The sequence below is a fragment of the Conger conger genome, chromosome 2, assembly GCF_963514075.1.
Source record: "Conger conger chromosome 2, fConCon1.1, whole genome shotgun sequence".
NCBI lineage: Eukaryota > Metazoa > Chordata > Actinopteri > Anguilliformes > Congridae > Conger > Conger conger.
The window spans coordinates 26,026,679-26,040,445 of record NC_083761.1 but is presented as its reverse complement, the minus strand read 5'-3'; the positions used below and the strand labels follow the sequence as shown (position 1 = coordinate 26,040,445).

Genomic DNA, 13,767 nt, shown 5'->3' with positions numbered 1-13,767 from the left:
TTGCTTGATCACTTGTAACTTATGAGGGAACTTTTGTTACGAATGTGTTCAGGAAACATAAAAAAAAAAAAGCATTAGTTTAACTGCTTGAAAAAGTCGTTATTTCTGTTTTAAAAAACATGAATAATTATTCCCATACAAAAATAAGCCAATTTTGTTCTGTTTTTTACTCATATTAATGACAAACAAATGACTAATCAAAATAATAATAATAATAATAATAATAATAATAATAATCTATGTGGCCAAATATTTTTGCTAATGTAGTTACACTAATGAACTGGGGGCAGGGGGGTTATCAAAGCCTTGTAGGGATTCAGAGCTCTTAATATTGCCTGTCCAATTGTTATATTCAGTATCAACTAATGCGGCATAAGCACATTTTTTGAATGGGTATAATGAGACAATGTTCATTTTCTTTGCATCTGTCTTAATGCTGTTGTAATTTCTGCATTTCCAAATGTTGGACTGCACAAACGGGGATAATGTAAAATATGCAAATGAGCCATTAGATGAGATTCATCAAGACTGGTAACAGTTTACAGCTTACATGATTGCAGCCATTTTAATGCCTCAAGAAAGCAGGTGTGCAGCACCTCCCTCAAGCACATTAACAAGACAACTGATTAGTGTTTGGAGGATACATTGTACATCTTTGGCTAGTATGGCAGTGCCAGGAAAAAGTGTTCTAAAATGCATTATAAACGCAAGACAAATCTCCCAATCTGATTCATAGCAGTGATAAAATTTCTATATACCACTGCTGTGAGTTCTAATGCTTGTTTCCAGTTTTATTTCAAGTATCACTCTGCGGCGAAGCAGCCGTTCCAGTCAAAACAGAAAAACCGTCGCATGCAAGCCGATGCACGACAATCACTTGCAGCAATGTTGCCCAGAATTTGCAACCAACCAAGTACACAGAGTTACACACTGCTTCCACTTACAAGTGATTCAGAAACTATCCGATATCCGTAAGCAGGCAGAAGTGAGAGAGCTTTCGGGGTGACCAAAACTTTAATTAATTGTACTGTGTCTATAATATCTATGTTATTGTGTTTGGTAACTGTTGTAAAAGCAATAACTCACGACAGGCAGTGGTATATGGACATTTTATCACAGCTAAGGGGCGTTGTTCGACCTGACGCACAGTGGAGGGTCGCAACCCCAATAGCTGTGATAGAATTTCTATATACCACTGCCTGTCATGTGTTATTGCTTAAGTAGAACACAGAGACACAAATGTATTGTAAATTGAATAATTCACAACCTTTGTAACTTTGATGGTTTTTTCAAAAAGTAACAAATTAATATTGATTGTAATTACATTGCAGTAGCCTTGAGTTTTATATTCTACTCTCATTTTGTATCTATAATCTTATTCATGTTAAAGTCATTGGATTTGCCTGCCTATATTTGTGATCCTGCTGGAACAATAGATTTACCTGCAGTGTTTATGTGATCCCGTCAGAGTCTGGATGACGAAGCACTCCCCATCGTTCAAGCAGTATGCCAGGTCTTTATCTTTGCAGGGTTTGAAGTGTTCAGAACGCAAGGATGGAGAGGTAGGAGCAACTGTGGGTCAGAGAGATGAGAGAGAGGTATAGAGGAACATAGAGTGACACAGCGAGAGACATTTACAAGTAACATCACAACTGCAGTAGGTAAAGCCATTCTGTGCATGCTAACCTTCAGAAACTACCACAGGAAATATATATTTTAAGTGAAATGCAGTTGCTGAAAGCCTCAAGAAAATTTAATTGATCAGCCCTAACGCTAACATCAGCCTGCTCTCCATCAAGCTGTATCGGTACATCTTTGACAACTGCTACATCCCTCTATACTGTATGTCTACTATACTTCAAACAACATGTGCTGCACAGGGCAGATTGCTTAAGATTCAAACATTCTCTTGAAGAGCCTAATTTAAACTCTGACTAACACATTTTCTGGCTGCTGTTACTGTCAGGCATGCTTGCCTGTGACACCTTTGCTGGTAATAGTCTCTCATTAGAACGATTCAAACTTGGAGAAGCTAGCTTCATGTATAAGTTAGCATTGTATTTCCCTGTGTTGTCTATGTACAATTTTTCATTGTCAAAATTTTGAGGTCTCATTCAATCTAAATAAAGTACATTGGAAGTATAGAAAGCATGCATGTATCAAAATGACCAACAGAATTATGGGGCCTTGTGTCAGGATCTGTTGGATTTAAATCGAGTTATTTTTGCACACAAAAAACCTTAATTTAGGGGTATCAACGACATAGTAATGGCATAACATACTAGCTATACCAAAATCAATATTTGGAGAGCCTGTGGTGATTGTAGTCCACCTGCAAAATGGCATTGAGATTGGCTTCGAAACAGCTGCGATAATCAAGGTTCAAAAATGTTGTTTTACATGGGCGATTTAATCCAATATGGCAGCCACATCAATTAAGTTGAGATAACAGGTTGTCATGTCTCAGCTTTGGGATTTACCAAGGTATCAGCATACATACGAATCAGTTTTTTCAGCATTATACATCAACAGTTATTAGCAGAGACAACGTTTTGCTTATTGCAGTGCCTCCTTGTGGTCAAATGACACCAAATGTTTTCCACATCCTCAGGAAGGAGTCCATATACCCATATCAATACTATAGTCCATATCAACACATCAAAGCATTGCTGAAGTATGCCCTCACTTCGTGTTTTGTGGCTTCACTGTCGATTTCGATTGGCTGTACTGAACAAACAATTTTGAAAGTCAAACATCCATCTTATAACTAATCTAAAAAATGTCCACATTCCATTCTCACATACACATCTACTCCCTCCTCTTTTTCACCTTCTACTGTCCTGTCTACCCTCTCTTTATTCTGAACTCCAACTTCCACTGTAACCTCCAGCCTTTACCATCAACCCTCCCTGCATATTGTCACCTCCATCCACCACCAGTTCCACCTTCACCGTCATGATTGGTCCGATATGGTATATGACACTTTAAGGCAAATTCAAAACATTTTCACTTAAAAGTTTTGTCGCATTGTCTGAAGCCATGTTCACATAAACATAACTGGCAATGCAAGGCCATGATACAAAACTATGCATCATACCAGAATATGTGTTTGACTACTTAATGCATTTAATCTCTAAAATTAGATGTGGGCGAACATATATGCCTGTAGTGTAGTGGTTAAGGTAGATGACTGGGACCCACACGGTCAGCAGTTCAATCCCCGGTGTAGCCACAATAAGATCTGCATAGCTGTTGGGCCCTTAACCCTGCATTGCTCCAGGGGAGGATTGTCTCCTGCTTAGTCTAATCAACTGTACGTCGCTCTGGATAAGAGCATCTGCCAAATGCCATTCATGTAATGTAATGTAATATAACAATTAGTATATTTACTAACCTTACATTTGTGAATTTTTATATTTTCGCTCATTTTGGTTCATCTCACTGAGCTCAAAACTTTTGCAATGCCTGCCCGATTGAATTTCTGTCACTATAAACTAAATCACGCATACAGCTGCTGTTCATATGAAAACTACACTAAAATTGGCAAACAGAATAACAAGAAAGCAGGTATCAAACTACATCTAGAGGACAGAGCCAAGGGGACTGTTCATCTGCATGTAGAATTTAAGATGCACTTTCTAAGAGTGTTACACATGCACAAGTACACACCAAACCACACACACATAAAGCTCAGAATCAACCAAAATTATCTCACCAAACTGTTTGTAAAGAAACATATTACATTTAAGCTTTATAAAGTATTCTCCTTCTGACTTGCAAATTATGATTAATGACTGTTAATCAGTATTGTGAATTATGAGAATTATAATAAACATTTACAGGCTAATCGTTATATTTTACTCACAATTCTGAACTGTATATCAGTATTTATGTGGTGTTACATTTATCATTCAACTCAGGCCCCCCAGACTGGGACCATAATTAATTCATAGCAGCTCCATCTGCGCTTTCAGTTTGCATTAAGCTATTAAGAATGGGATTTATTTATGATTAATCAAATCACATTAATGTCTTCAGTGAAAGCATTTTTCTTTGTAATTATGTGGGACGCTACTACGAAAAATTATTTTAATTCTACATAACATTATCGATTCAATATTACAGTTACCACAATCTTATTATTTGACACAATGTATTAGCCCCAATGATAATTGGATGCACCCATATAATACTTCTAAATGGTTAATAAATAATAGCGTGTATTTAAAAAAAAATCATGAAACAAACCCATGCTTTCTCAAGTCAAACTACTGTAGTTGGAGTATTATAATTCTAGGGCAAAGTGATAAAACAACTGTGGTGCACATGTTTTTTAGTCTTTGAGAAAAACTCAAAGCAGAAAAAATACGTCACCAGATGTATAGTTCTGGGGTGCTAATATCTGCAAGATACAACAATTCACCATCTCTATGTTTGGAGCATTTCACAAAAAAATCGCAAAGCACAAACAAATATTGCAAAGTTGAGTATGGAACTAGCTAGGACCCATTGCCATTCGCTTGGCTCTTTTTGTTTTCATGGCAATGTGTGGATACTGTTTACCGAGAATAGGTCTGATCTGCGAACATTGCTCAGTCACTGCTGCAATAAAAAAATATAATTGTCAATAAGGATTATTATTCATATATACATTCCAAATGTTATTGAATTCATTAATTATGTGGTACAATTATTGATGTTGATCATAATTCAAACAAGAAAAACAGTTGTATACACACTTCCACAGTTCTTTTGTAAGTATGAATTCTTGCAATATTCTCTACATTCTTGCAATGTTGTATTAATAATTCTCAAATCTCAAGGAGTTTGGTATCAAGTGTGTGACATAATATATTAACTTCTCCTTGTGGTTTAAAAAACAATTAAATATCTTCTGAAGAGGAGGCAGATTCTCTCTGGCCCATGAAAATTGCCTGGATCAGCCAATCAAGAACAGAAAAAATGACCAAAATATAAAATACCAAAAATGAATATTCCGTAACCTCATAGGTAGAGGGTGTTAGCTTCATTCGCTTTGCCTGGAACACTTTAAGCAGGGTCCAAGTGACAAAGGACAAATACAATCATCCTGCAGTCATCCTGCAGTCTCATAGTTACAACTGTTTTGAGTAGCCATCACCACCTCATCTTGCAGAGAAGCTACCAGCAAGACTTGCCTGGAACACTTTAAGCAGGGTCCAAGTGACAAAGGACAAATACAATCATCCTGCAGTCATCCTGCAGTCTCATAGTTAGAACTGTTTTGAGTAGCCATCACCACCTCATCTTGCAGAGAAGCTACCAGCAAGACATCAGAGCCCATGGTACACAGAAATGCCACATCGACATGGTAGAACCAGGTAAACGTGCACCCAGGTGTAATCTGGAACCCCCCTGAATATCACCCAGGAAGTTAACACTCCCCCAGTGGAGCTGACTACAACCCCCATGGGCAAATTCAATCCCTTGTGTGCATAACCGCAAGAGATAATGTTGACTAGCCGATGTGACAAATAGTGTTTGGATATCAGAAGGCATAGTTTCTTATCATCATGGTACACTGTTTCTTTATGCGCTGCAGTGACTGCATCCTCCAGACGTTTTTTTCCCATAATTCCCTGACATCACAGAGCAGACCAGGCACTGTATCACCTGGTGTCTGGGAAGGTAGACAGAATGTCCCCACTTTAGTGGCTTGATTAATGTTCTGGGCAGAGAGCACTAGGTAAAATGCAGGGATTGGCCATAGAGAGACAGTGGAGCTATTTCCTTTCAGCACTTTTCAGAGGGCATGTAGTTTTCTCACACATTTTCACAGACAATACTGTATAAACAACAGAAAAGCTGCGTTTATTAACGGCTATTTCAAAGGAACATTTTGCAAGGACTCATACGAAGCCCCACTAAAGGTGCTGAGAACCTGGGGCAAATTGCGAACTGATACACATGTAATTTTTTAACAACATTATACTTCTATTTTAGATAAGAGCTACAGGTAATAGGTTACTTGCCCGGCTGTTCTACTATACTAGACTGAGTCTCCGACTCATGGAGGCTGCCAAGTCCAGCCTGGTCTATCTCAGCCAGGAAGGAATTATGTCCAAGAGGATCATGGTTGCTGACTGAAGGTCCCTGGTGGCAGGGCACCAGGGGGCGGATGGCCCTGCCTGGGAGTGCTCTGGCGAGGATGGAGGATCCACCATCAAACAAGCCTGAGCTTCAGCTTCAAAGGCATTAAACTGTTATGACAAGACCTGGAAGGCCTGCATAGCCACAGGCATGTTGTGGTCTGTGTGAGTGGCCATCATTTCCCTCCTGGCTCATTCACTTATTTTCTCCAGGGGGAAAATCCAGCCTCGGTCACATAGGTTGTTAACATCCCGCATGGGATCATAACAACCCAAGCAGGAAGGGTACTTCCACTGATCAGCCTCCAAAGCGGACCTCACAGCCACTGTACAAAGAGCCATTATATCATGAAACAAATTAACTGTATTAGAATTAGGCACAGTAGCTCCTATTCATATTTATATATTTGGGGTTTATTTTGGATGGGCTTCCTCTGGAAAACGCTTATCTAACACTAGCAATGTGAGGATACCTCACGGTTTTGTAGTTTATCCATTCTGAGATAAGATAAATGTACAATGCATGGGGTTGCGGTGAAACAGGCTTGTTGACAGACTGCCAGTTATCTAGCATGTCTAGCAGAGGCTAGACCTAGGGGCAAGAAAAGAAAGGCAAGAGACTGGGCTCATTCCAATCGCTTATTTTCCACATCTTTTTTCTTTTCCTTGCTCCTGACCCAGAAATCGATCGAGGTCTGCCCTCTTTAAGGGTATTCCAACACGTTAAATGTTCCTTCTAGGAGCTAGAAGTATAAGTTAGGAACTGCTGAACTATCCTTTGATCAAGGAAACACAAGCACTTCCTGCTTATCTGCTTAAATCCTGCTTATCTGCTTACCACCAGCACACAGCGGAAGCTTATGCAGACTATACTGCTAATAGCTTATAATAGGGGTCATACATTAGTGATGATAGTGATGACACTCATCAGACACATGAAAATGTGTAGATGACTATTGCCCAAATAGTTTTCTGAACAGTTCACCATTTCCAAATCAAACGGGCCAGAAAAATGCAAGTGACGAGTACTAGAGCTTGGTAGCTAGCTCGATTAATAACTATCACTGACAACCACAATGTCACAAGGGAACTGGTATTCCCATTTAATGAGATATAAAATTCTCTGTCATCAGACATTTTTCATAAACCCTCTATTATCTAGCTTATAAAACAGTATTACAGCATTTCAAATGGCACTGGTGAGCATTTTAGGTCCATTCTCCTTGTAAATTATTGAGCAATGAGTCATTAAACACAATATTTCCCTCTCGAAACTCAGAACACAACCGCATTTTGCAGCTTTACAAAGATATCCCATCTCAAGTAGGCCATCCAGTAAAAGGGCTTTTTGTGTAAAATGATCCTGCTGTTTGTCTCCATTAGTCTGCCTATGTACCTCAGTATCCTCCCAGATACATAACGGCAGCTGCTCACTTACATGCACTTAAGCATACAGAACATCAGCTCAGATCATTTGGTTTTATCGGCATGACAGCAATATTCTTTCATTGCCAAAGCATGTGATGATGTAAAATATCAAAACTATAACAGCTATAACATTTCCATATGAAACAGTAGTGAAACACATGGTACACAGCACGTTGCTCAGGATCTACGTGCGCAAAAAAATTGCACTTACGATGACTGTATTTCTTGTCTAGCACAGCACTTCATGTTTTTTTTACTAGTTATGGATGTGATGCTTTAACTTGTGGAAGAACCTATGCACTTGTAAATCGCTTCGGATTAAAAGCATCTGCCAAATGACTAAAATGTAAATGTAAATCCTGGTAATAGAGCAAGGGATAGGTGTGACTGGTTCCACCATCACAGGGGTCTTCGCTCATAGCTGAAAGCTGATAAAGTCAGATGTGTCATCACTTGATACAGGATATTTAAAATAGGCCATCGCTTGAAGCAATCACACCTAATTTTATTCAAAAACCCAAGAATTATGCGATTCAGGCCATTGTTGCATAATAAGGGAAGTAGATATGAATGTGTAAGGTTCATGAAGGTTGAATATATCCTCTACTGTAGTCCCTCCGTTGAGAATCTATATCTTTCTTATAGTATAGCCTCCAAGAAAGCCAGCGGATTACTTTGGCCTGTAAATAATTGCAATCATCTGAATATACTCCAAGAATGGAGCTGATTGGTCAAAGGGCGGTGCTTTTATATGTTTCAATCCGATGGCCCGATTTAAACTCCTGATCCTGATCAGCCTATTTCGCTTTATTGGTCTGTTCCCCAGGCTACTGAGGGAGATGGCAGATTACCTTTAGCATATACATCCTTTGTAGCCTCCACTTACATCCTCTGTAGTCCAGTATGAATATTCCTGCTATAACAGGATTATCCAATCTGGCCCTTGATGCCAGTAGTACTGCTATTTTCTGTTCTACATGATTAATTGATTGATTATTACCACTGATTGGGCAGATTTAACTCATCTGGCCTCCCAGCTGGTAGTGTATGAAGAGAATGTATGTGTCTTAAGCCTGGTGCACACAACATAGTCGGGACGATTTGGTGTCCAATTCACCCCTCCCGACAAATGTGTGGGCATTCCAAAATTGAGGCTGGTCAGAAGCGATCATCATCACAGATTATTGTGTAATGTAAGGTGTTTACAGACAAAACTCTAACCCTCCTGATCAGCTTGGGGGTCGTTCTATTTTGAATTGTCAATATCACATGTTCGAGAAACCTGTAGTGTAAGGGGAACAGCAATGGAATCTTGTCAGAAACCCCCAATAGCCAATGGGAGCCAAGGTGAGTGGGAAGGCAATTGTTTGTTTTGTTCTAAAGTTGTTGGATTTAGGGTTGCCTGGTTTTCGACAGGAATGTCCAATTTTAAAATTATTTACAGCCTACATGGTCCGAGGAATGGGATACATTTTCCGGTATTCCGGTATGAATTTGCGAGTCAGTAGAACCCCTGTTTATTTGTGACTACGCTTTCCATTGTTTTAATACATTTTTAATCTGATGACCCTAGTTGGATCACATACATTTCTGCAAGATCCCAGGTTGTGAGGGACAGGAATCTGATTGACCATGTAAACATTAGGAGTGTGATGCTCCATCTTGGCCAAATTATCTAGTGTGTGTGCTCTGTTGACAGAAAGAAAGAAAATCTGTAAGATATGTCATTATGTGTGTCTCCCATGTTTTTAATATTGGTCCTGTAGTTTAATAGAAGCAGGTCACCCAAGGCCTTTCAAACTGTATGAAAGAGGACTGACCATCTGTGTGTGACACACAAGGATGACGGATATGCCGCTAAATGTAAGCACAACTCTGCCTTCATGCCCCATTAACCTGCTGAATTTCGTTGAAAAGAATAAGAATGTAGAAAATTCAATCTTACCAATATGCTTTAATTGGGAGCTGACACAAAAAAGTCTCAGCTAATTACGTTTAACAGCTCTGATGGTGCACTGATTAATTGATTCATTAACAGCTGTCTCTTAGTAGCTCTCATACAACAGTTCCTTAAGGAGACAATATGCAGGTACATACTAAACCAAGGAATGGATCGCAAACAACTGCATGTTTATGACCGAATCCTTAATCTATGTAGTCAATAATAATAACAGCCTCATTCGTATATTTCATATTTCATTCTGGCAGTTGCCTCACAATATGAGTTAAATACTTGAATTGGAAAACTGAAAATAAAAGAATAAATTAGGGCTTTAGTGCATATCATAAAAAGGAGCAATAAATAAGAATAACTATCATATAACAGAATGTGTGGGAAAGTAATGGGAACAATCATCAGCACAATGGTTGACTAGGAATAAATCAGTTTGATCACTTGGGACTGATACAGATGCATTAAAGCTGACGCATCACATGGCACATTCAAATTTGTCTACAAAGTCACTTCTTTTCTGCCTGAAAGCAGTTTTTCACTACAAATTTACTGCATTTGACTGTTAAGAGGTGTAATAACACTGGTGATTTGGTTGAGCAACATGCAGTATATTGTAATGATCTCATGGATGATTCATGTTTACTGCATTTCCCAAAATCCCTATCTAAAGCTTCCCTCTAACCCAGAACTATATATTCATATTGTTCTATTTCCCATGTAAGCCCCCCACTAACCAATGAAAGAATTTAGCTACGGCGAAGATATCTGTGTTGTCCTTCTGGTGTTGCTGAAAAGAAGTTTGCATGGCTAACTAATGTGACTGCTATGTGGAGAGACTAGATCAGCCAATAAATAAACCAAGCAACGAAGGCAGTAGTGACACTCTGACTTCCACTTTATTCAGGTATGGGCTGACCAAGAATCTCCAAAATAGTGCATACAAATTAACCCTCATTTAATCTGACTCTAAGAATGTAATTACATATTGAATTGTAATGGGTTATTCATCATTTTAACCATGATTGTTAAAGGAATCCTGTACTGTAACCTGCTCTCTGAACTCTTATCTGCTGGTCCCACCGCATGTCACATCGGTTGTTATCAGCATGATTCACCAGCTGGTTGATGTCTACAGAGGTTTGTGTAGGAAGCTACTACTGTACTTTAGGTATGGACACACCTCAGGGACCCAAGAAGGCCACCATTAGCCATCCCTGTCCTCAACATGGATAAACTGACAAGTGGAGGAGACTTATTTAATGACAAAGGTCTAGGTGTGCAACACAATAAGCTTAAATGTGCATCCTCTCTAGCCCAACTATATATATCTAAGCATTGGAGGGAGCATTAGAAATGTGAGAGGGAAGAGGAATTAGGAAAACTGATGTTCGGGGACACTGTGTGAGCTGTTCTTTCAAACCTTCCCATGCGCTAAAAGGTGCCGAGAAGGAGCTGTGGCCCACAGGAATTTGGGACGTGTTTTGTTGTGGGAAGTTGTTAACTTTATGACACCACCACCAGAGGAAGGCCCAGGCCACCTCACCCGCTCACTGAAACAGTGTAGAATTATTACGGTCAGTCTGCCTTACACATACATCATGACTATTGCATTTTGGTCCCTTGGTTGTTTAACACCTCGGTTTTCAAACAGGGGGTCCTTTAAGGTACTGTAGGGGGTCCCTGGCTAGACTAATATAATATATATATATATATTATTGTAATTTTTTAACTTGAGCCTGGGTGTGGGTCCCTGGATCAGAAAAAGGTTGATTAACATACTGCAATGAATAGCTATCTCCACTAGGGGGCTGTCCGGAGATGGGTAGCAGACCCACATGGCAGGACCCTACCCCTACCCCCCCAACCCAGGAAAAACCACAGAGGATCAAACATTGATCTGACCTCCCCCCAGGCACGAGTGCCTTTCTGGACCATGATGCCCTCGCCTCTATCCCATCCTACGGAAGAAGTGGAAAAACTCTTCTGTCAAATAGAGCTAAATTTAAACCAGCATTGAATATTTATGCCCTCCAAGCTAGCTGAACCGCAAGCACAAACAGGAGGAGAGAATATGTGTCTGTGTGTATGTGTGTGTGTGTGTGTGTGTGTGTGTTTCTGCAAAATATGCAGTTCTGGCTTTCCCTGAAACAATTTCCTCAACCCTTAAAAGAGTCCTCATTTATGCTGTAAGACTATTTATGTAAAGGGACTGAGTAAATAGAGTCTCCGGAATTATAGAGCCAGAGAGAACAAGGAACATAAGACTGTTATGAATCCAAAAACAGGCCGTTCTGTCCATTGCGGCTCTTCATTTAAATTATGAAGTATTTGTATATCATTAATAAAGACTCATAATTATGTGCTGTTTTGCATGCAGTAAATCAGGACAGCACTGTTCTGCAGAACTGTCACTCCTTTCCTTCTGCCTGCATAATATAATTATTTTAGCTTTTTCTCTTTTCTCTAAAATAACTTATTTTACCAATGCTGCTCTCTAGGGCTCCTGTCAATTCTTCCCTTCACTAGAAATTAATGTTTGCAGAACCACATGAATTATTCTAAAATATTATTCCGGAGTAAAAACCAATTCAGACACATTTCAATCAATCGTTGAGAATGAACAATCTGAATGAAGAGACAGCCGAAAAGACAAACACACAAATGAGCTTTATGAATTAGAACAATAGGCAAGGAAGATGAAACGTGCTCAGCTCAGATTTCAATCGTCAATATGGGTGCGAGGTACTATAGTTTAACGTAATAAATGGAAAAAACCCACACTATCTGTTGAGAAGTCGTCAAATATTTATTGCAGCAAACAAACAAACTAACGCGTTCTGGCAGTAAGCCTTCATCAGTGCTGAATATTTTGTGGAATTTTGTTTCATTCAAGAAATAGTAGGCATTAAATATGTAACAATGGAATGTTTCTTATAAAGTATCTCAAAGAAATATCCGTTCAGCTGGAATTCTGCTGTTCTTTCCCTCATTTTAATTATTGGATTGTGTTCTTGATGCACAGTATGGAACAAAATGACCATATGAAATGATACCTTTGAGTGTGGTTTGTTTCTAGTATGTATCTTGACAATACTGAAAGACCTAATGAAGGCTGTTTCTGAAACAAGTTGGTTTTAAACAATACAATAACTGCTTTATTCCTCTTTAATGTAGCTGTAGTTGTTTTTCCATTTAGTTTCTTGCTCGATACTGTCTTCCATTCCATGCACCTTGATAGTACAGCAAAGGAGTCCCTTCCTGAAATCCAATACCACATACAATCAGTGATTTTCACGCACAACAGTCCCCGACCGAGCGGTACCACCCTGAAAAGACCAAGGCAGACCGCAACCATGACAGGTACAGCTCTCACGTCACCCCTCTGCTCACCGACCTCCACCGGCTGCCAGTTATGGCTGGCATTAAATTCAAAATGCATACCGGGCATGAAGGGATCAGTCCCAACATACATCCAAAAGCTAATCAGACCCTACACACCTGCCAGACCTCACTGTTCCGCTACCTCTGGATGCCTGGCACCTCCCCCTCGTCACACCTGCGCTTCTCGGTCATGACTGCTGTCTGTTTTGGCCCCCCAGTGGTGGATTGACCTTCCTGTGGACGTCTTCAAGTGCAGACTGAGAACTCACCTCTTCAGGCTACCCCTTTCCCTTCTTACCTCACTGTAATAATTAACCATATTTGCTATGTCTATGCTATAGGTAATAATTATAATAATAATAATTTTAGTATTCGTGGGAGTTATAGCTGCCAACCATGGTACTGATTAGAGACAATTCCCCCTGGAGCAATGTGGGGTTAAGAGCCTTGCTCAAGGGCCCAACTGCGGTGTGGATCTTATCATGGGATTGAGCCACTGACCTTGAGGCTCCCAGTCATGTTCCTTAACCACTACGCTACAGGCTGCCCCAGCCTGTCTGAGCTGAGCTGCTCTGTAGTACTCTTTATCTGAGCTGCTCTGTAGTTCTGTAGTAGGGCATCTGGGAAACTCTCCAGTAATCTACATTTGAGAAGCTATCTATGTCTGAATGGCTCTGCAGAAGCTATTCTATCTGGAATGAATGCACACAGGGGATTTATATTGTAATACCTGCTTATTCACAGTCCATAATTCAACATTAGAAAAACAATGGTTTGTGTACAGTCTGTAGATGTCCTCAAGTAAATATGTTACATACCTTAGAGCCAATCACAAATTGTTAATTAATGGACATCACACTTGAATATTTAAAAAAT

General features: G+C 39.6%; 1 protein-coding gene across 2 annotated transcripts in view; it reads right to left on the bottom strand.

Moving 5' to 3' along the window:
• Positions 1 to 13,767, bottom strand: part of nrg3b (neuregulin 3b) — a 184,009-nt gene that overhangs the window by 75,691 nt on the left and 94,551 nt on the right. For both annotated transcript variants that reach the window (XM_061232045.1, XM_061232044.1), the window contains exon 2: positions 1,443 to 1,572. In XM_061232045.1, coding sequence (XP_061088029.1) covers positions 1,443 to 1,572 — 130 coding nt within the window. The remainder of the gene's footprint in view (positions 1 to 1,442; positions 1,573 to 13,767) is intronic.